General features: G+C 47.5%; 1 protein-coding gene across 10 annotated transcripts in view; it reads left to right on the top strand.

Annotated features, from left to right (window-relative positions):
* Positions 1-23,741, top strand: part of CDK5RAP2 (CDK5 regulatory subunit associated protein 2) — a 171,447-nt gene that overhangs the window by 73,439 nt on the left and 74,267 nt on the right. For all 10 annotated transcript variants that reach the window (XM_055427760.2, XM_088838314.1, XM_055427762.2 and 7 more), the window contains 3 exons: positions 5,606-5,776; positions 7,174-7,314; positions 16,198-16,295. In XM_055427760.2, coding sequence (XP_055283735.2) covers positions 5,606-5,776; positions 7,174-7,314; positions 16,198-16,295 — 410 coding nt within the window. The remainder of the gene's footprint in view (positions 1-5,605; positions 5,777-7,173; positions 7,315-16,197; positions 16,296-23,741) is intronic.

Here is a 23,741-nt window from a genome sequence, read left to right as displayed (position 1 = left end):
CACTGACCCTCTTGCTTGTCGCCCACCTCAGCACTCATGAGCTCTCAGCAACCTTTCTTAATCTATGCCTTCCTCCCCTCTCCCTCTCTTTCAATACTCAAGTATTTTAAGCAGTTCCCAGGCATATTATTTCATCAGACTTTCAGTATTTTTTTTTTAAAGCAAAACCAAGAAATATTTTCACTTCCAAAAGTTTAATTCTTAATATTATCAAATGTTTGGATTCCCCTGTCTAATTTAAAAATTGTTTTGAACAGTTTGTTCAAATCATGATCAAGACATTGCATTGATTGATAAGTCTCCTTTTAAAAAGTTTTATTTTGGAATAATTTTAAATGTCAAGGGCAGATTTGAAGCAGTATTAATCACAGAGTTCCTGTATACTCTTTGTTCTGCTTCCGCAGTGTTCACGTGCTCCCTGACTGTAGGCCCCTCATCAGAACCAGGAAGGAGACACTGGTGCGGTCCCGTGACGTGCAGCCTGCATTTGAGTGGTGCCAGCTCTCCCGTTAATGCCCCCTTTCTGGTCCAGGGCCCGTGGTGCCTTAATCATCACGTCTCCCTCGTCTCACCTGATCAAGGGCGCTTGCCCGGCACTTGTCCTTGGTGACCTGGACCCCTTTGAAGAGTGCTCATTGGTTATTTTGTTAGTGGCCTGCAGTGTGGGCTTGTTGGGTGTTTCTGTCATGAACAGACTGAGGTTATGCGTGTTTGGACGAGCTTGGCGCGTGGTGTCTGTTGGTTCTGGTCACGTTAGTGTCGGCCCCTTGGTTAAGGTGGGGATCTCCTGGATTCTCACAGTCAAGTCTCTTCTGCGTTTGTGAGAGTGCTTTGGGGAGATGCTTTGAGACTGTGTAAAGGTCTTGTTTTTCATCCTGCTTTTAAGACTCTTACTGACGATTCATGCCCACAGCGTTTACTACCCTGATGTTTGCTTAGTGGAGATTTCCCATCATTCCTTCTGCGCTTACTAGTTGTAATTCTCCTGTAAGAAAGGGCTGTCTCTTCTGCAGTTTTTTATTTTTCAGCTGTTTATACCCATATGAACTCATGGATGTTTGTTTCATTCTATAGGTTGTTAAGCCATGATCATCATGATTTCTTTTCTTGTTCAGATTGACTCAGATTTGGCTTTGGGGAACTCCTCCAGATTGATTCCTATGTCTTTAACGTCTCCTGAGCACTTCCACACTTGTTAGGGTCACAAGATGTCCTGGACTCTTGTATTTTCCCTCTTCCAGTTCTGGAATCAAGCATTTCTTTATGGACCCCTGGTTTCTTTTATTGGAGAATGGCACTTAGGACGGAGAAGGCAATGGCAAGCCATTCCAGCACTCTTGCCTAGAAAATCCCATGGATGGAGGAGCCTGGTAGGCTGCAGTCCATGGGGTCGCTCAGGGTCGGACACAGCTGAGCGACTTCACTTTCACTTTTCACTTTCACACATTGGAGAAGGAAATGGCAACCCACTCCAGTGTTCTTGCCTGGAGAATCCCAGGGACAGGGGAGCCTGGTGGGCTGCCATCTATGGGGTCACACAGAGTCAGACACGACTGAAGCGATTCAGCAGCAGCAGCAGGCACTTAGGAACCAAGGTCTGAATGACAGTGTCATCGTTACTGCTCGACCTTGGCAATAGACAGTTTGAAATGTGTGTTTACGTATTAAATATATGCATGCAAAATATATACAGGCATATACTTACCTATATTTACTTCTATTCATACAAAAATCCATGGGGTCACAAAGAGTCAGACATGACTGAAGTCACAGCGCTCGCCCATAAGAAATATATACACACATATATACACCGTCTTTACTTCTATGGCCAGCTCTGTGTGTGAATGAAGGAAGGGAAGTTCGAATAAACTCAGAATCTGTAGAATCAATATGAATTTGTGAATTCACACTGGCCTTCCCTAATTTTCCTAATTATTATTTATTCTACAAGTTCTCTCACCTTTTTTTTTTTATTTGTTGAATAAGTTGGGTCATTTGTCCTTTATTGTTTCCGCATTTTAGATTTTGTTGACTGTATTTTTGTAATGTCATTCAGCTTGTTTCTCTGCTGACTTTATTTCAAGTAATTTGCTAGTTAGATAAGGTGCATGATCAAATTCAGGTTTAACTTTTTGGCAAGATTACTTCATAGATGGTCTAACAGCAGGTGTGCAGTGTTTGATAGTCCCTGTTTTTATGATTTACTAGCTATTGATAATTGCAAAATGGTGATAATTTAATTTCATTAATCCTTCATCTTTTATATAATAGCTGCTGCTGCTGCTGCTAAGTCACTTCAGTCGTGTCCGACTCTGTGTGACCCCATAGATGGCCTCCCCCGTCCCTGGGCCTCTAGGCAAGAACACTGGAGTGGGTTGCCATTTCCTTCTCCAATGCATGCAAGTGAACAGTGAAAGTGAAGTCGCTCAGTCGTGTCCGACCCTTAGCGACCTCATGGACTGCAGCCCAGCAGGCCGCTCCGTCCGTGGGAGTCTCCAGGCAGGAGCACTGGAGTGGGTGCCATTGCCTTCTCCAATGCATGCAAGTGAACAGTGAAAGTGAAGTCGCTCAGTCGTGTCCGACTCTTAGTGACCCCATGGACTGCAGCCCAGCAGGCCCCTCCGTCCGTGGGAGTCTCCAGGCAGGAGTGCTGGAGGGGGCGCCGTCGCCTTCTCTATCCTTCTACTGAGAAAACCTTGTTTTTCATATCTCTTCAGTCACTCTGGGGCATAGTTATCCAGAAAAGACAAAGTGAGGGTTCCCTGAAACCTTCCAAAAGTAACTATCAATTTCTTACTGCTGCTGTAACGAATCACCACAAACTTGGCTGCTTAGCATCACAAACTAACCCTGTGGTTCTGGAAGTCAGAAGTTTGAAGTGGGTCTTACCGTGGCAGGGCTGTATTCTTCCTGAAGGCTTTAGGAGAAAATCCATTTCCTTGTCTTTTCCAGCTTCTAGAGGCTGTCTGCATTTCTTGACCCGTGACTCCCATCCATCTTCAAAGCCAGAGCTGGCTGGTGGGATCTTTTTTGTGCTTCCCTCTCTCACTTTTAAGGATCTTTGTGATTATATTGGGGCCACCTGAATAATCTCTCTGTTTTAAAGTCAGCTGATTAGCAACCTCAGTTCCATCGGCAACTTTTTGCCATGTAATTCAGCGTTGTCAGAGATTCTGGGGATTAAAGTGTGAACATCTTTGGGGGGCCATTATTCTGCCTGTCACAGTGACCAAAGAGTTTTTTTTTTTTAATCATCATGAACTCATGATTTAAAAAAAAATGTATTTTTGACATTTTAATTCATTGTCATTATCTTTGATATCCTAGTTGTCCTATCTTTTGACAATGAAGAACGTATTCAAGTTGATTCTTGACTTCTTTGGACGTGAACATGTAGTCTTTGATAGAGTCTTTCTTTCTGACATGATGAGATGTCTGAGCTCATGTTATATATTCCTGCCCCAGGTCTGGAATCATCCCTTTCTATAACGCACGCTCTACTGTGATTTAGTCACCTGGAGGGCTTATTAAGGGCTTCCCAGGTGGCTCAGTGGTAAAGAATCTGCCTACCAATGTGGGAGACACAGGAGGTGTGGGTTCAGTCCCTGGGCTGGGAAGATCCCCTGGAGGAGGAAATGGCAATACACTCCAGTATTCTTGCCTGGAGAATCCCCATGGACTGAGGAGCTGGTGGGCTGCAGCCCACGGCGTCGCAAAGAGTCAGATGCGACTTGGCGACTGAATACAGAGGGCTTATTGAAACAGATTGCTGGGCCTCCCTCCCTCCAGAGTTTCAGATGTAACAGGTGTGGGTTGGGGCCCACTGACTGCTGCTGATAATGCTGTTCTAGGGACTACACTTTGAGAACCACTGTTTTAAAGGATGACGGAAGTTGTTTTTGTTTTTGTTTTCAGTGAATGATGGTATTTAACGACTATAGCCTGTATGCCAGGGAGGGTATTGATTCTAGGTTTTTTTAGTGAAAGGAAAGAAATAATTGAATGTAAGTTTCTATTGATATTTCCAATTCAAATTTAGAATTACAGGTTTTAACTTATTTTATATTTGTGTTTGTTTTCTGAGGCTTTGTTCTTTTGATAGTAGTAATTACTTATTTAATAAATATGCATGTATTTATACACATGCAGTTTCAGAATAACAATACAAATATTATTTCCTGCAGCATGATTACTAAAAACAGTTGAGGGTTTTTGCAGCAGTTCCTTTGTCGTTGGAGAAAGATCCCACTAGGGGTGTAGAGATTACTCGACTTTTTCGTTATTGAACTCATTCCTCTCTGGTTAGCTAGTCAGCTTGATGCACAGTTAAATTCTTTTCCTGTGTCTTGTGCTTTTAGTTTTAGGAGATTCTCATTTAATTTTAAAATACTTATCTAAACATTTAAACGCTGTCACCGTCACATCTGTAAAATGAGTCTGCTCTTTCCTCTGTCTTGCTCTCTGCTTTCCGTGTGGGCAGCCGTTACTTGTGATTAAATAAGTGGCAGGGTGCTGTGCATACAGTTTTTTCTCTTGGGGTCCACACCACCCTCCACCCTGTGCCCCCTCCTGAGCAATATATTTGAAAGATTCCTTGAGGGCGGGGTATTGATACAGTCCTCACTCCTTTTCCTTTATAGCTTCTGAGTGTTCCGCCATGAGGAGGCACAGGAGTGGATTCCTCTGTTGTAGACATTTGGGTTGTTTCCAGCCTTTTGCTATTAGGAGTAGTGCTTCAGTATTACAAATAGCACATATTTTGAGACAGTTAAAATTCACACTGTGTACTGTTTGATTTCTGTGTTTTTCCTTAACATTATAACTTGAGCATTTTCCATGTATTGTAAATGTCATTTAAGACAGTTTATTTTTATGATTGTGAAAGTAATACAGACTTAGAGGTTTTAAGAAGCTCAGGCAGATCGATATCAATACAAAGTCACCCGTAATCCTTCTACTTAGGGATATGGTTATTATTTCGATGTGTTTCCTCAGAGCCTTAAAAATATTTTATGTAAGCACTTAGAAGACAATCAGCATCATATTACATAGTATCCTGCTTTGTTTTTGCTCTTAATTGTGATGTTTTTATACGATATGCTTTTTATAAAAAAGTTATTTTAAATTGGAGGACAGTTACTTTACAGTATTGTGATTGTTTATGTCATACATCAACATGAATCAGCCACAGGTATACATATACTCTCTCCTTCTTGAACCGCCCTCCCGTCTGCCTCCCCACCCCCTCCCGCTAGGTGGTCCCAGAGCATCAGCTCTGGTTCCCTGCATCCTACAGCAAATCCTCACTGGCTGTTTCTACACTATTGTATGCTTTTTATAATTCTGTGTTGTTAGACATTTAGTTTCCTTCCAGTTGTTTCAGTATTGTAAATAATTTTGTGATAAATGTATGCACCTGAAGCTTTTCCCAAATTTCACATTATTGTTAAAGTTGGTTTTCCTAAGACCTTAAATAAGGAGGAAGCTCATGTTTGTTAACTATATGTATTTGGCTTGGTTTCTTACAGCAATAAGGTAAACATGTGAAAGATTGTTACCTTGAGACTTGTCAAGCAACTTCCATTTCTTCTTTTTCTTCTGGTAGGACCTTAGAAATGAAGTTGAGAAATTACGCAATGAGGTGAATGAAAGAGAGAAAGCAGTGGAGAATTGTTACAAGAATCTGTTGAATGAAAGCAATAAAAAATTGCAGAGTCAAGAGCAACTGATCAGAAGTCTCAGAGAAAGCGCCGCTCAGAAGGACTTGTTGCTTCAGGTGCCACGTTTTCCTTTTTTGTATTTACATGTTTTATTTCAGCATAGGTTTTCTTTGTTGTTGTTATTGTTTTCTAAAACCTCTTTTTCAAGGATGCTTATAAAAAGGTGAGTCTGGCAAAAAAAAGAGGATGGTCTTCACTGCTCTGTGTCAGAGCACTTGGGAGCTTTCTTTACGCCATTTGGACCCCAGCCACCGTGGAGGTAAGTCTGGAAAAAGGAAAAGGTCCAAGAAGAGAAGGGACTTATCCTGGGTCACATGACTAGTATTAAAAATTCATTTGGGTTTTTCTGTAAGTTCCTTTGAGAAAACTTGGGTGAACTTTTTGGCCAGCCTAGTACACGGCAAGGCCTGGTTCAGGCCGGCCCGCTTTGCTCTGGCGCCCGCCTGCTTCTCTTGCAGCCCTGGCTTTCACTGGGCCGTGCTCTCTCTCCTCTGTACTTTTCCTCTGTCTGGGAGTATCCTTCTCATTTGATGGTACGGGGAGTTTTTGACTCAGCTCAGAATTACGGGTAACCATGCTGGAGAGAACATGGGTGTTTAACACTGCTTCATCCTAAAGCCTCACTGCCATCAGTGAAGGGTGAGAAGGTCTAAATGCCCAAGGCCAGGAACATGGGAGTGGTGGAAAGCAACCCAGACGGGAAGGTTGTTGTCTGGGGAAGTGGGTGGACAAATGGTAACCGTTGGTTTGCCAGAAAGTTTCTTGGCATTTTCCCACAACTTCTTCTCCTCTGCTTCATGTCTTGGGGATGGAAAGCCAAGCAGGAAGAAGCTGATTAATCCACAGAATCCAGAAGGGCTCAGCGGGCGGTCAGGCTCCCTTTGTTGGCAGAGATGTGGCTGGGATGCTGGGCAGTTAGGCGGCCTTGTGATCACCAGCAGTGTGTGGGAGGTTTGCTCTATGGAGGCCATAACCAGCAATGCGCTTGACTCTATATCTGGAAGAATGTATTAGTTTGGGGATAAATTAACACTAAATGTCAATAAATAATTTAGTTTTGTGAACTAAGTAAACAGAACAAAGCCATGGTTGCTAATTCCGAGAAAAGCAAGAAGTGGAACATGAACACAGATGTCATTGTGTAAGGCTAGGCTGTGGACCGAACATGTGTGGCTGTGTCTCATGTGCCCTCTGGGAGGCGCCCCAGTGCTGGCCAGCGGGGAGGTTTGCAGTGACTGCCTCCGTCCTTGTCTGCGCCAGGCTTGGTGCTGCTCTCTGCGTTGTAACAGTGCATGAATGGGTTTGTAATTGCCTGGTGTTGGGGGCTGATGGAGATTATTTAGAGGATATTTGGGTATTGTGAAAAAAGCACATGTTCCCTTAAAGAGTTTGGGAACATCTCTTAGTATTTTTTTCCTTGATGAAAGCTCACATGATTTGTTTGTTTCCTTAGAAATTCAATGAAAGAGATTTGGAAGCAGTACAGCAGAGCTGTGGCTTAATGACGGCGGAGGATCTCGAGTTCAGGAGTGAAGACTTAATAACAGAAAAGTGCTCTTCTCAGTCACCAGGCAGCAAAAGCATCTTCTCAGAGGTGAGCTCGACCGAAACTGGGCATTCACATGCAAATGCGTATTCTTTCCTGACACATATTTGTTGCCTCCTCTGATATAAAGATCCTCCCAGGCCTCCTTGCTGATAACTGAGCTGACAACAGGTAGGAGGAGGGCTTGTGTGTCTTTCCTCCTTTCAGACTAGTGTCCTTCAGCCAAGTGTTAGTATTTGCGCTGAAACCACAGCTCGTTAAAAGACAAGCCTCATATTTGCCTCCTAGGGTCCACCTCTTAAGAACTGTGTAATCTCGAGGTAAGAGCATTTTCCAGTTGATGCAAGCAGTGGCACAGCAGGCCCTTCCTGGTCTGGCCCCCAGCTAGCTTTCCGTTCTCCTTTTCTTCGTTCCTCGTCACCTCTGACAACAGCTCCCCTCCTGCAGATGTGCGGAAGCACCGTGTTTGCACCGCTCCGTGCCCCGTGTTTACTGCCTCGTCAGCCTGGGATGCTGTGTCCTTCCCTGTTGACCTGGTGGCTCCTGCATACTCTCGGGCTGCTGCTGAGTGTCACGGCTTGGGGGCTTCTCCCCACCCTCGAGACCTGAGCACCCCGGCAGGCCCCCCAGGGGAAGGGAACAGCGTCCGTGTCTGAATCCCAGCGCCTGCCCCGTGCCTGGCCCAGTGGATGTTTGTTGAGTGAATGACTGATGGTACGGGTTTGTGGAAATGCATACAGAGTGCTCTGACCCAAAGCTTGCCTGTAATACAATGATGCAGCCAGAGATGGAAAAGGAAAGGAGTTTATTGTAGGCTAAGTTTTTTTTTAAGCTTGCCTTTGATTAAGTTCAGGCATTCAGATAACAAGGAATTCTTACACAAACTTGTTCTCTGATGAATGACTCTGATCGTGACTTGTGGTTTTTGTGAAGGATGATTCTTAAAGTAACAGCTGGTGTAGCCTGGGCATGCCATCAGCACAGACTCGGGCACTTGGGCTGGAGTGGGCTGCTGGAGGCCTGCTCTTGTGCAAGGCAGCAACCCCATGGTTGCTGGGTCTTGGGGAGGGGCTGGGGCGGTCGGTTGGACGCACCAGGGGCTGTTTTATAACTGGTGGAGAAGTGGTTTCAGTGTGTTGGCTTCAGTTCTGGCCGCGGCACTGCATGTCCACTCAGTGTCAGCCCTGGTCTTGGAGGGCACTGTTGCTGAGCCCTGGGAGCTCTTTCTTCGCTCTGACCACTCGTGAATTTGCCGTTCCTCCTGAATAAGAGTGTCAGTGTGGCCTTGACCCTAGTACTGGGCCAGGCGTCTGGAGGCCTGGGCTCATTTCTCGGCTCTGTGTCTTCCCTTGAGTGACCATGGGCAGGTACGATAACTGGATCTCAGAAGGCTGATGTTGTGTGATTCTGCCTGACTTACTGTTCCTTGACACTGACCAAATTTAATAGGATACTAAGATGCACAGTAATCAGGCACAGTCTGGTGTTTTGAACTTTTAAAAACGTTAAAGTGTAGTTAATTTACCCTTTTGTGCTGGTTTCAGGTGTCCAGCAAAGTGATTCAGCTCCATGTGTGTGTGTGTACATGTCCTTTTTAAGCTTTTTGCCTGCACTGGGTCTCTGTTGCTGTTTGCGGGCTTCCTCTAGCTGTGGCGAGCGCGGCCCCTCATCGCGGGGGCTTCTCTCATTCTGGCTGGTGGGCTCTGGAGTGCAGGCTCGGCAGTGGTGGCCCTCGGGCTTAGTATTTCTGAGCCGCGTGGGGTCTCCCCAGACCAGGAGTGAACCCATGTCCCCTACACTGGCAGGCAGATTCTTAACCATGGAGCCACTGTGGAAGTCCCTGTATGTCATTCTTTTTGAGATTCTTTGTTATTACAAGATATGAAACCTGGTTCCCCGGGTATACAGCAGATCCTTGTTGTTTGTCTGCTTTGTGTATAGTGGCGAGTATGTCTGTTAATCCCAGATCCCAGCTAGTCTTCTCCCCACTGCCCCTTTGGTAGCCACAGCTTTGTTCTATGTCTGTGAGTCTATTTCTGCTTCTTGAATAAGTTCACTTGTATCATTGTTTTTAGATTCCACACACAAGGGTTATCACGTGATGCTTGCTTTGATTTCACTGAGTACGGTCATCTCTGGGTCCAGCCATGTTGCTGCAGATGGCATTGTCTCATTCTTTCTGATGGCTGAGTAATATTCTATTACGTGTACATACGTGTGTGTATATTCAGCTGCGCGCACACACACGCACACACACACATGCCATATGAGATGTGTGCACATGTTTATGCACACACCACTCTGTTTGATCCTCTTGGCTGTTGATGGATGTTTAGCTCGTTTCCGTGTCTTGGCTGCTGTGGACATTGGGGTGCATGTATCCTTTCAGGTTAGAATTTTCTCTGCATGTTTGTCCAGGAGTGGGATTGCTGGATCACATGGAAGCTCTGTGTTTGGTTTTTTAGGCATCTCCATACCTTTCTCCCCACCGCCTGCACCAGTTTTATACCCCCCCAACAGTGTAGGAGGGTTTTTTTTCCTCCGCACTCTCTGCAGCATTTATTATCTGTAGACTTCATAATGGTGGCCATTCTGATTGGTTTGAGGTCCTACCTTATTGTAGTTTTGATTTACATTTTTCTAATAATTAGTGATATTGAGCATCTTTTCATGAGGCACAGTTTGTTTTGAAATAAGATAGCAGCCCATCAGATTTCTTAGATGGACAGATCGTCACTAATTTGAATATATTTAGTTAAACTTTACTATTTTGAATCATATTTTAGACGTAAAAAGTGGTGTAAATGTTGAATAAAATATTTCTAAATTTATTGAACAATTGAGTGTTTTAAAATTTCATGTCTCTAGTTTGATCATCTGTCACATTGTTTTCAGACTTTTGTGCTAATGTTTTCTGTGCTTCTTAGAACCACAAGTATAAAGTCATCCCATGGGCACTTCAGTTATATTTTAGATCCTGGTGATGTTTAAATGACTGCAGAAATACGTATTTTAGCAAAGGTTTTAATTCTGTTCTGCAAGAGTAATTGCAAATTGAGGATAAAAGATTACAAATCATTTAGGAATTGGAAATTTCTAGGTGTCAGTTTAAGAAATCCCAGCTCTTGCAGCCTGCAGTATTTTTCCTCCTGAGAAAGGTGTTCTTTTCAGATTGTAGTTCTTTGTAGAAAGCATGGATTTTTTTTTTTTTTTCCTGCTCTGCCCTTGGCTGTTTTGTGTTGATTTTAGAGTTTATTCTCTACTCATTTCTGTGAAGAACTTGAGGCTGTCATGATGTCTCCACTGACTCTGGGCAGTCTGTTTTCCTTCTAATCATGTGTGATCCTGAGAATTAATGCTGGATGGTCAGGGAATTGAAGGACAGAGAGTAAAATGCACTGACCATGTTTAACTTGCTGCAGCCAGAGATTTATAGGTTGGCTATTGACATGGTTGGGACATCACTGCTCAATTTCCCGAGTAGTAAAATAAATGTCTTTGTTGCAGAGCTGTGACATAGCTCCTGAAATCGACCAGCCTCTATCTACCAGGCTACTGAATTGCCCTGATTACCACGAAGTGAGCCATTAAGCTTACTCTTCACGTGTCTGCCGCCTCTCCAGACTGAGGTCTGGGCATTGCATGTGTTTCCTTCAAGTCACTGAGGAAACTGGTGGAGCAGACAGTGCCTCGGCTTTGGTTTCGGCTTGTCATTTCTGCTGCTTGTTAACTCTGACCTTGGGCAAGTCACCTCCTCTCTGAACTCACCTTCCTAATCTGTAAAATGGGGCGTTACATGCCTACCTCCTGAGATGATTAGAAATAATGCACGGGTACCAGTTAAACTTCTTTTGACGGCAGGCTGCAGGACCCAAGGCTGAAGAGCCTGAGCAAAACAACAGTGAAAGGGAGTGGTACTGGGGACTCACGGGTGCCAAGGGACTCTGTCTGCTGCGGAGGGGCGGGAGGGGCAGGGGCCGGTTGCTCCCACTGAGCAGGGGCTCCTCGTGGTCCCTCTCGGGCCACCTGGCCCTCTGCTTCTGTGCCGAGGAGATCCAGTGGTGTGTCAGCTCTGTCCAGGGAGCCAGATGACTTCACTCCAATCGGGCATGATTCAATGCCGGGGAATAGGTGATGGATGAAATGGGACCCAGACGGCTCCAAAGAGTTCATTTGTTTAACATGGGTGAGCGATTTGCTTCTAGGAAGACGCTGACTCACTGACTTCCATTACACAAAAGATCCACAGGGGTCTCTCCTCTTAAGAATCGTATTGGTCCCTGTGTTCCCCTTGTACCTTTGTAATTGGCATTTCAGCATCTGTGGAGGCATTTGACCTGTGCCAAGCAGTGTGCCTGGCCCGGGATGACCCCTTGCCCCCGAGGGGTCCGCAGGCCTGTGAACACACGGTTGGTCCATGGGCTCTGGGTGAAGGTAAAGGTGAGTCGGGGTGCCTCGGGGCTGGGGGAGGGTCTCTGTAAAGTGTGAGGAGGGTTTCCCTGGAAAGGCCTGGCTGCTGGAGCGTGGTCTCCAAGGAGGAGGGGCTGTTTCCCTGGGGAGCTCAGGTGAAGGGGTTTCCTGATTCTGTGGAGATGGAAGGGCAGGAAAGGGAGAGCAAGTGTGGCCAGCTGGCAAGGTGGAGGGTGGGGTCTGAGGTGAGCAGTGACCTGGGGAACCTGGGGAAGGTTCGGAATGGCTGCCGGAAGGAGGGGAAGGGACCCAGCCGGGCCCCGGGGCCCCCAGGCCCCGCACTGCAGTGGGTGGTCTTCTGGGGCTTCTACCCCGGCTCAGGGCAATGCAGGTAAGGCCCCCAGGGCCGGGATTCTTTCCCTGGGTATGTCCGTCCTATAGCTGGAATCTACCCCATCCACCACCCAAGGTCCATATTTATTCATCTTTCTTCCTAGTTCTTCTTGGTTAATTATGTACCTAAGCACAAATTCTGACTGCCTCTTAATAGCTGAGTGGACTCCAAGACGTGACCCGTCCTCTCGGAGAATCAGTTACTCATCTGCGCAGTGGGAGACTGAAGCGCCTGCTGGGGTGGTTGTCGCCGTTAGCGATGACCTGTGTAATGGACCCGGCCCAGGACGTGGCGATGGTGACTATGGCTGACGCTCATCAAGTGTTTACTCTGTGCTGGGCGTCAGCATGAGAATCTTCCATAGATTAGCTCAGCTCATCTCTTTCACCGGAGAAGGCAACGGCACCCCACTCCAGTACTCTTGCCTGGAAAATCCTATGGATGGAGGAGCCGGTAGGTTGCAGTCCATGGGGTCATGAAGAGTCAGACATGACTGAGCGACTTCACTTTCACTTTTCACTTTCATGCATTGGAGAAGGAAATGGCACCCACTCCAGTGTTCTTGCCTGGAGAATCCCAGGGACGGGGGAGCCTGCTGGGCTGCCGTCTATGGGGTCGCACAGAGTTGGCCATGACTGAAGTGACTTAGCAGCAGCAGCAGCATCTCTTTCACAGCCCTGTGAAGTATGTAGAATTATTACCTCTGTTTATAGGTGAGGATATTGCAGTGCAGAGCAGTTGAGTGGCTTGTTCAAGTTCACACAGCTGATAAAGTCACGTGCTCTTAACCATCCCCGCCTCTCATGGTAGATGCTCAGGGCGTAGTAGGTTTTCTGATTTTCACTGACAGTGTTGGCTGACCTTTAATGCGGTTGACAGTGACCCTGTCACCTTCTCCAGGCTCCCAGGGCTTTGCATCCATCATGGGTCATTCATGGGTGGATTGAAGAGCTCAGGCCCTGGATCCCGGCCGCCTGGGTCCACACTCGCCTCCCCACCGTGACTCCGTGCCGCGGTTCCTTCGTCACCAAAATGGGGAGAGTGGTAAGGCCTGAGCCCACTGGCTTGTGAGGATTACACGGGAGAATGCTAGAGAGCGCTGAGCACCGTGGCTGATGGCCTCTTCGTCTGGCTACCCTGGCGAGTTCCTCCCAGGCGCTCCCCCGGGGCCCTCTGTCTGCGCGCACGGTGTGGTGTGTACGCGTGGGAGCTGGCGCTGCTGACTGTGTAAGGAGGCAGGTGGGCGCGCCTTGAGCCTCTGACCTCTGAGCCTCTGAATTACAGAAGGGCCTGACATTTCTAGCGGTGTGGGTGGCTGACTTCTCATGACCAAATAAGTGGGTTAGCATTTGAAACCTTTCATTGGCAGGGTTGCCTTGACCTTGGTGGTGTTTTTTCTTGTTCAGGTCTGGAAGCATAGCAGCGTTCTCCGAGGTCATGGGTTCCTAACCTTTTTGCCCTCTGCATCCCTTTGATAATCTGCTGGAGCCAAGACCTTCTTCCCTGGAAAAGTATTTATATGCAGAAAATATGTGCACAGGTTTATTAAGGAAACCAGTTATTTTGAAATTTGATTATCAAAATATAAAAAGTTGGCTGTAAGTATGAATATCTGGTGCTGCTTTAGAGTGGTGAACAGTGACTGCTGTAGTTTTGAAGTAGTGATAAGAATAAATATTTTGAGATTCCTGCAGCTTGCACAAAGTAACTGTGTTTCTTCTGCTGACCAAATCTTGGGGAACGCTGGTCCTGTGCTGCTGGGACTTGCTGCCATAGCAGTGTTCCTTCAGCTCCCCAATGAAGAAAGTGCTCAGCTTCAGTTAGAGGTTAGTGGAAATAAAGATGTAACTTTCCCTGCCCTGTCATGTGTGAGTGTCCATCAGGGTTGGAAGCGCTATAACTTTAGGTGACAGGCTGAGGCCACGTGAAACATGGGGACCGTTCGCAGCCCCCGCTCTGCACAGACCGGGTGTCTTCCTGGCATTAAGGAGCACCTGGTCTGTGCCAGGGGTTTGGCACACACTAACTTTTCTTATTTTTACTTTTTCTTCTTCTTTTGAAATAATTTCAGATTTATAAGCAAATTATGAGAATAAAGGGTTTCGCTTGTCCTAAGCCGTCTGAGGGAGAAGGCAGTGGCAGCCCACTCCAGTACTCTTGCCTGGAAACTCCCATGGACGGAGGAGCCTGGTAGGCTGCAGTCCATGGGGTCACTGAGGGTCAGACATGACTGAGCGACTTTACTTTCACTTTTCACTTTCATGCATTGGAGAAGAAAATAGCAGCCCACTCCAGTGTTCTTGCCTGGAGAATCTCAGAGACTGGGAAGCCTGGTGGGCTGCTGTCTATGGGGTCGCAGAGAGTCGGACGTGACTGAAGCGACTTAGCAGCAGCAGCAGCAAGCCGTCTGAGAGTCAGTTGTTCGTGTGGAGCCCGTCACCCCGAGTACTCGAGTGTGCACTCCTGTAAGAGGGACACGGTCCCGTGTGACGCCGTGTGGCCGTCGCACCAGGGGCCAAGCAGGGACCTGCAGCAGTGCCGACCCTCAGGCTCGATCGTGTCTCACCCGCTGGCCCGAGAACACCCTTGCTTGCCGCAGGAGCCAGTTCAGGATCACGTGTTGCATTTCACAGTCTTTAGTCTTCAGTCTTTTTGACATTCACGGCCCTGAGACTTCCCAAGTGTCCAGGCCAGGCCTCTTGTGGCGCATCCTTCAGGTGGGTCTGCCCGACGCTTCCTGGTGAGGGTTCAGCCGAGGTCTCTCTGGCAGGGTGTCCTGGGGGCGAGGCTGAGTTCTCAGCGTGTCCTCGCCGACGGCACGTGGCTTGGATTCGCCTCATCCCCGGCTCTGCTGACTTGGGTGTCTGTGCGGGTGGTGTCTGCCTGGTCTCTCAGTTGATGTATTTCCCTTTGTCGTTAGTATCTGAGGGGAGTTGTTCTGAGTTAGGTAAATACTCTGATGTTCAAACTTGCACATCAGTTTTAGTCTCCTTTTATGGAGGCTGAATTATTTATTACCATGATGGCTAGCAAATGGTGATTCTTCTGTGTTAATTTTATTCCTTCTACATTTATTAGTTGTTTTACTATAAAGAAAAGCCTGCTCTTCTTCCCGTACATTAATTCACTCATGGCCTTGTGTGCAGGAGTTTCTGTTTGACTCAGTGGTATCTGTTCCTGTCATTATTTTGATGCTCAAATTGTCCCAGGTTTGGCCTTTCCAAACTGGGTCCTATATCCTTTTGACAACGCTCCATTATTTAAGCACTTCCTTGATTTCTGATGTGGCAGAAGGCTGTAGACATGGATTGTTTTTGACTTTTCTTGCATCAGTACTTGGATTGGCCTTTTCCCTGGGATCCTTGGTTCCTCCAGCACACAGTTGAACTTTTATCTGCTCTATAACTCCGTAAAGTGGTGCACTTTTCCACAATTTTACAGGTGGCTCTAGTAAGTAGCTTCTTGAGGTCCCAGAACTGGTAAGTGCCAGAGACAAGATCTGAACTGTAAAAAAAGCTTCACATTTGTGGAGTTCATAAAATTACACACCCCTTCATTAACAAGGAGCCTGAACCTCACAGAGGTTTGCTAAGCTCATTAGCTGAGGTTGCACGGCTCGTGCGTGGCAGAGAGCCGCCTCAGACCTCTCTGTTGTCAGTCTGCTCGCAGCCCCTTGAAAGCGTGGCTCGCCTGGCCTCTTCTATTTCAGTGTGAGTCCCTTGTCCCTAATGCTTGTCAGGTTTGGTTGATGAGTTTCTTTTCTCGGGAGCAGGAACCCGTGTGGAAAGGCAGCCTTTGTAGTGTTGTGGAAACGACGGCCTGCAGCTCTGAGGGGTGCGGTTGCACAGAGGGCGGCCAGGCAGCAAGATGCCCCTTCCACAGCAGCTGTGTCCTGTGTCCACTGGAGGAGCCCTGCGCGCCGCCGCCTCTGCTGTGCGTGGAGGGCGGTCGCTCCCCACTCTGCCTGCAGGTGGCGCTCTCCGACTGCGGCCTGATCCAGAGCCTGGCACTGGGATCACCTTTGTTTGGATTTACATACCAGAAGTGTCCACATGTGTTTGCATAGCGTAAGGATGCGCTCTTTCGGAATTCTTCTCTTAATGTCCGATGCCCCTTGTCATTTTCAGGAAAAGCAACAATTAAGCTATGAAGAGCTGATTCAGGTCGTAAAGAAAGAACGAGACATCTATACACATCTGGTAAAATCCCTACAGGACTCAGACAGGTAAGGGTTTCTGTTTGGACATGACATGCATACAGAACACACACATATTTTGAATAAATGCTGGTAGTTTCTGAGGCAACAAAGACTTCCTACTTTGCTTAGAAAGCTTAAGATACTTGGGCGGTGATTGTCTTTTTTAAATCAGATCTTCCTATTTCCTAGCAAGAGTAGTGTGATTTTTTTTGGCAACAAATAAAGGATCAAAGGGCTTCCCAGGTGGTGCTGGTGGTAGAGAACTCACCTGGCATTGCAGAGGATGGACGAGACACGGGCTCGACCCCTGGGCTGGGAAGCTCCTCTGGAGGGGGAAATGGCAACCCACTTCAGTATTCTTGCCTGGAGAATCCCCTGGACGGAGCGCTGGTGGGCTGCAGTTCATAGGGTTGCAAAGAGTTGGACATGACTGAAGCGACTTAGCATGCACATAGAATAAATCTATCATTAATACTAATTACTAAAAATACTAACGTTTTTACCAAACCTTATAGATAAAGAGAAGGCAATGGCAAGCCACTCCAGTACTCTTGCCTGGAAAATCCCATGGATGGAGGAGCCTGGTAGGCTGCAGTCCGTGGCGTCGCTAAGGGTCGGACACGACTGAGCGACTTCACTTTCAGTTTTCACTTTCACACATTGGAGAAGGAAATGGCACCCCACTCCAGTGTTCTTGCCTGGAGAATCCCGGGGACGGGGGAGCCTGGTGGGCTTCCGTCTGTGGGGTCGCACAGAGTCGGACACGACTGGAGTGACTCAGCAGCAGCACAGATAAAGAAAGTGCCTCCACGTGTATTGTCTCTTGTAACCTCACTGCAGCTCTGAGAGGCAAATGATATTACTGGCTCTGTTTCCATAAATGAGGCCATGGAAACTTGGAGAGGTGAGATGACTTGTCTGAAGTCACGCAGGTGATGAGTGATGGCAGCGTGTCTCTGTCCTGGCACGGCCTGTGTCCTCACAGGACTGCCGCCGCGGGGTGGTGCATGGCGAGGCCGCTGATGCTCGGCTGGGACCTGGCTCTCGCCCTGGCTGGGTCCAGGCAGCTGACACCCGTGGTCCCTCTGGGCCCAGGCCTGGGCTGGCCTCAGTGATTTCTCCTGTGCAGAGGTCACCTCTCTGCATGGTGGGATGGTGACAGGTGGAAGGGTGTTGACGCCGGGGCTTCGTTTCACGGCTGCACGGAAGTGGACGGGGCGGGCGGGCATGCCAACAGAGGACGATCGGGGTCGGCCCCCGGCTGTCAGGGCAGGCTGCGGGTGGGTGGGGGCTCGTGACGGCAACTTGCCTTCATGTGTTTATGTCTAAAGTTTTCCATCATAAAAGGTTAAGGAAACACCCTTCACCGCTCCTTGTTTTCTGCCACAAGGGAAGCCCAAGAATACTGGAGCCCGAGAATACCCCATGAATCGAAGCGGGGCCTCCTGCAGTGCGGGTGGATTCTTTCCCAGCTGAGCTATCAGGTGTAGAGGCCCCGTTGTCCCCGGGGCCGGGTTTCCTGCGCCTGCCTTCAGTGGGCTCTGCACTCTGCTCTGTCTCCCACTCGTCCCTGAGCATTCGAGGACCCCTCTTGTCAGGAGGCCTGCGCGAGCCCCCGGGACAGGCGCCCCTCCGCTTTTGTGCCCTCACGACGCCCCCCGCCCCGTCACTGGCCTGGTGTGGCTGGCCGCCTCTCCTGGCCATCCACGCCTTGTGGGCCGGCGCCCTCTCTGCTGTCTGTGTGTCCTAGTGCTTGTCACAGGGGCTGGCACGCAGTAGGCCCTCGGGAGATATTCAGTGGATGAGTTCCCTCTTTAAAGTCTCCCCCGCCCCCAACTCTTCTAAGTTGAGATAATGTTCAGGATTTTTAACCTGAAGTGAGTTTTAAGGAAAATGAAAACATGATGAAATTCTGGAGTCGGCCTCACTCTGAAAGGGAGCTTCTTTAAGAAGCCTTTGCTGCTCGTCATTTTCACCTGGGGGCGGGGTTGAGTAGTCTGGGGACCTCAGATGGGGAATGGGTGAAGCGGGCTTAATCGTGGATCCAACCCTGATTCTGGGCACCCAGAGGCTCTGTGCGTAGAAATGGCCTCTGTCACCTTCCTCAGCATCACAGGTGGAGGCTCTGAGTTCTGCAGGCTCTTCCTTAATAAATAAAACGTGCATGGGACTAGGCCGGGCCAGGACCGCATCTATCAGGGATGCTTAAAAGGTTTCCTGTCCGTCTTTAGAGTAGAAATGCATTCAGCAACTCTCAGCTCCTGGATAAGTCACTTTTCACCCTGAGCCTCAAGATATATATCAGTATTTGTGCATTGAGATTGGCCTGCCTAACAGACCTACTTGTTTACCTACCTCCCTACCTACCTTAGAGGGTTGTTTAAAACATGATGATAATGTGTGAAGTCCTAATTCTGCCCGGCACAAAGGAAACACTCAATAAATGAGAACACTTATTAAGACTAAGAGCAACGTGAAAAGCCTCCATATGCCTCAGTACTCCATAGAGCATACACTCAGCTTGTAGGGGGCTTTGAGCCCTCAGGCCTTGCTGTAGCCAGAGGGCAGAACTGTGGGCTGGGGTGGGCTCAGCCCTCCTCCAGGGCTGCTCACCCCCTGGAAACTAGCAGTGAAAGGTGGGTGACTGGAGATGGGTGAAATACTTGTAACTAAAGTTGGTGAGAGCGGGTGGGGAGAGAGCCGCTGACCACGGACAGCTTTGTGATTCATTCCTCACAGCGACACTTCAGCCCCATGTCACGGAAATGGACATCTGCTCCCAGAGATGTTAAGGGTATTTCCAACTCCTGCACTTAGGATTCTCAGAGCTCAGATCCCCCTGGCTCTGGGGCCTAGGCCCTTGCAGCACAGCTCTCATCTTGAGGACAGGGGACAGTTTGCAGTTGCCTGTGACTCAGACTTTCTCCTCCTCAGCTCTGTTGGGATTTGGGGCTAGATGAATTTTTGTCAAGGGCTTCCCAGGTGACTCAGTGGTAAAAGAATCCACCTGCAGTGCAGCAGACGCGGGTTCGATCCCTGGGTTGGGGAGTCCCGTGGAGAAGGAAATGGCAGCCCACTCCACTATTCTTGCCTGGGAAATCGCATGGACAGAAGAGCCTGGTGGGCTATAGTCCACGGGGTCACTAAAGAATCGGATACAACTTAGTGACTAAGCAACAACAACTTTTTGTCTTGAGAGGCTGTCTTGTACATCATAGCAACGTTTAGCGACATCTTTGGCTTCCCTTGTGGCTCAGCTGGTAAAGAATCCGCCTGCAATGCAGGAGACCTGGGTTCAATCCCTGGGTTGGCAAGATCCCCTGGAGAAGGGAAAGGCTACCCACTCCAGTATTCTGGTCTGGAGAATTCCTTGGACTGTATAGTGCATGGACTCACAAAGAGTCAGACACGACTGAGTGACTTTCACTTTCACTGGCTTTTGCCACCACATGGCAATGACACCCTTCCCTGCCCCAACTGTGACAACCACCAGTGTCTCCAGATATGGCCACATGTGCCCTGGGGGGTTTAAATCATCTCCAGATGAAAATCATGGCTGTGACTCACAAGTCACAGAAGGTTGGGCTCATAAGTACCTGCTGTTTGGGAGTCATTAATTTACGTGGAAAGAAAGGAAGTGATGCTTATTAAGCATCTTGTGTGTGTCAGGCACTGTGCTGAACTCTTTCCTTTATAACATCTCACTGAATCCTTGAAACACCTGAAGGAAAGGCACTGTCCCAACTTTACAGAGGAGGGCAGCAGGACAGGCGGGTGAGCTGACCGCTGAGGTCCTGGAGCCGGTGAGTGCTGGCGCCCTGGGAGCAGACGTCCTCCGGCTCCTCCCTGACTCCTCCCCGGAAGGAGGAAGGTGCAAGGCTGTCCTTTCTCTCTGAGTGAAGCTCCTTTTATTCCACCGACTCCTCACGCCTTGCAGGGATCCTGGAGTTGGGGAAACAGGAATGACAGGCGCAGGAGCAGCAGCTGTGTGCCTTTCACCCTGTCAGAAAGGGGAGAAAGGAGAGAAGCAGTCAGCTCTTCCCAGCTCTCCTCACAGAAGCTTCGCTGAAGCGGTCTTTCTTCCTGTTTTTCCCCCTGGTTAAATGTGTCTCCAGCACGACCGCATCTGAGGGAGTGCTGTGCTGTGACACCTCTGTGAGGTTTTCCATCAGCCTTACAGATTGATCATTATGATCGTCTTGAAATGGAACTAGGTACAAGTTGCTGGGAGGGCCCCTTCCCTGGCGGGGAGGCTGCCTCACAATGAACTGTCTTCAAAGCAGCGAGCATAGAAGATTAGACATAATGGTTTATTTTCCTCCCAACAGATGTTGATTTCCTTGTGCAGTTCGATGGACGGAGCTGGAGGGAATCGCTGGAGAAGAAGGGGGACTTGAGTCTGTGGCATTCATACCTTAGAGCAGCGTCTCCTTAGCATTTGGGGCTGTGGACCCCTCTAGAACAAACCAATGAAAGCTGATGGGCCCACTCCCTAAAAAAAAAAAAATTACACATTGGTAAATTCTTTCCTACATTTTCTAAGTGTCGATGGGCCCTCTTGGGGAACAAAAGGTTACATGCAAGACAGAGTGACATATTTCTTGGAGTTTGAAACAAGCTTTCTGACTCGGTAAGATATCTCGGTCTCAAAGCTTTTTCATTTACTTTGACCCAGTAATCCAAGCCTACGCCCCAACCAGTAACGCTGAAGAAGCCAAAGTTGAACGGTTCTATGAAGACCTACAAGACCTTTTAGAACTAACACCCAAAAAAGATGTCCTTTTCATTATAGGGGACTGGAATGCAAAAGTAGGAAGTCAAGAAACACCTGGAGTAACAGGCAAATTTGGCCTTGGAGCACGAAATGAAGCAGGGCAAAGGCTATCAGAGTTCTGTCAAGAGAAGCACTGGTCATAGCAAACACCCTCGAAAAACAACACAAGAAAAGACTCTACACATGGACATCACCAGATGGTCAACACCGAAATCAGATTGATTATATTCTTTGCAGCCAAAGATGGAGAAGCTGTATACAGATAGCAAAAACAAGACCAGGAGCTGACTGTGGCTCAGATCATGAACTCCTTATTGCCAAATTCAGACTTAAATTGAAGAAAGTAGGGAAAACCACTAGACCATTCAGATATGACCTAAATCAAATCCATTACGATTATGCAGTGGAAGTGAGAAATAGATTGAAGGGACTAGATTTGATAGACAGAGTGCCTGATGAACTGTGGATGGAGGTTCGTGACATTGTACAGGAGACAGGGATCAAGACCATCCCCACGGAAAAGAAATGCAAAAAAGCAAAATGGCTGTCTGGGGAGGCCTTACAAATAGCTGTGAAAAGAAGAGAAGCGAAAAGCAAAGGAGAAAAGGAAAGATATAAGCATCTGAATGCAGAGTTCCAAAGAATAGCAAGGAGAGAGAAGAAAGCCTTCCTCAGCCATCAGTGCAAAGAAATAGAGGAAAATGACAGAATAGAAAAGACTAGAGATCTCTTCAAGAAAATTAGAGATTCCAAGGGAACATTTCATGCAAAGATGGGCTCGATAAAGGACAGAAATGGTATGGACCTAGCAGAAGCAGAAGATGTTAAGAAGAGGTGGCAAGAATACACAGAACTGTACAAAAAGATCTTCATGACCCAGATAATCACGATGGTGTGATCACTCACCTAGAGCCAGACATCCTGGAATGTGAAGTCAAGTGGGCCTCAGAAAGCATCACTACGAACAAAGCTAGTGGAGGTGATGGAATTCAAGTGGAGCTATTTCAAATCCTGAAAGATGATGCTGTGAAAGTGCTGCATTCAATATGCCAGCAAATTTGGAAAACTCAGCAGTGGCCACAGGACTGGAAAAGGTCAGTTTTCATTCCAATCCCAAAGAAAGGCAATGCCAAAGAATGCTCAAACTACCGCACAACTGCACTCATCTCACACGCGAGTAAAGTCATGCACAAAATTCTCCAAGCCAGGCTTCAGCAATATGTGAACCGTGAACTCCCAGATGTTCAAGCTGATTTTCAAAAAGGCAGAGGAACCAGAGATCAAATTGCCAACATCCGCTGGATCATGGAAAAAGCAAGAGAGTTCCAGAAAAATACCTGTTTCTGCTTTATGGACTATGCCAAAGCCTTTGACTGTGTGGATCACAATAAACTGTGGAACATTCTGAAAGAGATGGGAATACCAGACCACCTGACCTACCTCTTGAGAAACCTATATGCAGGTCAGGAAGCAACAGTTAGAACTGGACATGGAACAACAGACTGGTTCCAAACAGGAAAAGGAGTACGTCAAGGCTGTATATTGTCACCCTGCTTATTTAACTTCTATGCAGAGTACATCATGAGGAACGCTGGGCTGGAAGAAGCACAAGCTGGAATCAGGATTGCTGGGAGAAATATCAGTAACCTCAGATATGCAGATGACACTACCCTTATGGCAGAAAGTGAAGAGGAACTAAAAATCCTCTTGATGAAAGTGAAAGAGGAGAGTGAAAAAGTTGGTTTGAAGCTCAGCATTCAGAAAACAGAGATCATTGCGTCTGGTCCCATCACTCATGGGAAATAGATGGGGAAACAGTGTCAGACTTTATTTTTTTTGTGCTCCAAAATCACTGCAGATGCTGATTGCAGCCATGAAATTAAAAGACGCCTTCTCCTTGGAAGGAAATTTATGACCAACCTAGATAGCATATTAAAAAGCAGAGACATTACTTTGCCAACCAAGGTCCATCTAGTCAAGGCTATGGTTTTTCCAGTGGTCATGTGTGGAATGGATGTGAGAGTTGGACTGTGAAGGAATTGATCGCCGAAGAATAGATGCTTTTGGACTGTGGTGCTGGAGAAGACTCTTGAGAGACCCTTGGACTGCAAGGAGATCCAACCAGTCCATTCTAAAGGAGATCAGTCCTGTTGTTCATTGGAAGGACTGATGCTGAAGCTGAAACTCCAATACTTTGGCCACCTCATGCGAAGGGTTGACTCATTGGAAAAGACTCTGATGCTGGGAGGGATTGGGGGTGGGAGGAGAAGGGGACGACAGAGAATGAGATGGCTGGATGGCATCACTGACTCGATGGACATGAGTTTGAGTGAACTCTGGGAGTTGGTGATGGACAGGGAGGCCTGGCGTGCTGTGATTCATGGGGTCGCAAAGAGTCGGACACGACTGAGCAACTGAACTGAACTGAATGTGTGTAAAAGGGCATTGCGCTTGAATTAGAAGGGGTGACACAGCAGACGTTCTAGAGCCTTCCTTCCATACCCAAGCCTGTGCAAGACAGTATCCAAACAGAGAAACATTCTGAGGAGTTAAATGATTTCTACCTAGCTACATCTGGAGCAGAAACTTGGGAAAGGACCCAAATGTTCACTGATAGGGGAAGATTTAAAGTAAACGCTGGGTCATTTACCCAGTTTAGTATTATATAGTCATTAAAAGTGATGCTTGTAAATTATTTC

Source organism: Moschus berezovskii, chromosome 7 (genome assembly GCF_049115385.1).
Source record: "Moschus berezovskii isolate FMDL1 chromosome 7, NW_MosBer_1.0, whole genome shotgun sequence".
Taxonomy (NCBI): domain Eukaryota; kingdom Metazoa; phylum Chordata; class Mammalia; order Artiodactyla; family Moschidae; genus Moschus; species Moschus berezovskii.
Note: the sequence above shows the minus strand (reverse complement) of the source record. Positions and strands in the feature narration are given on the sequence as shown.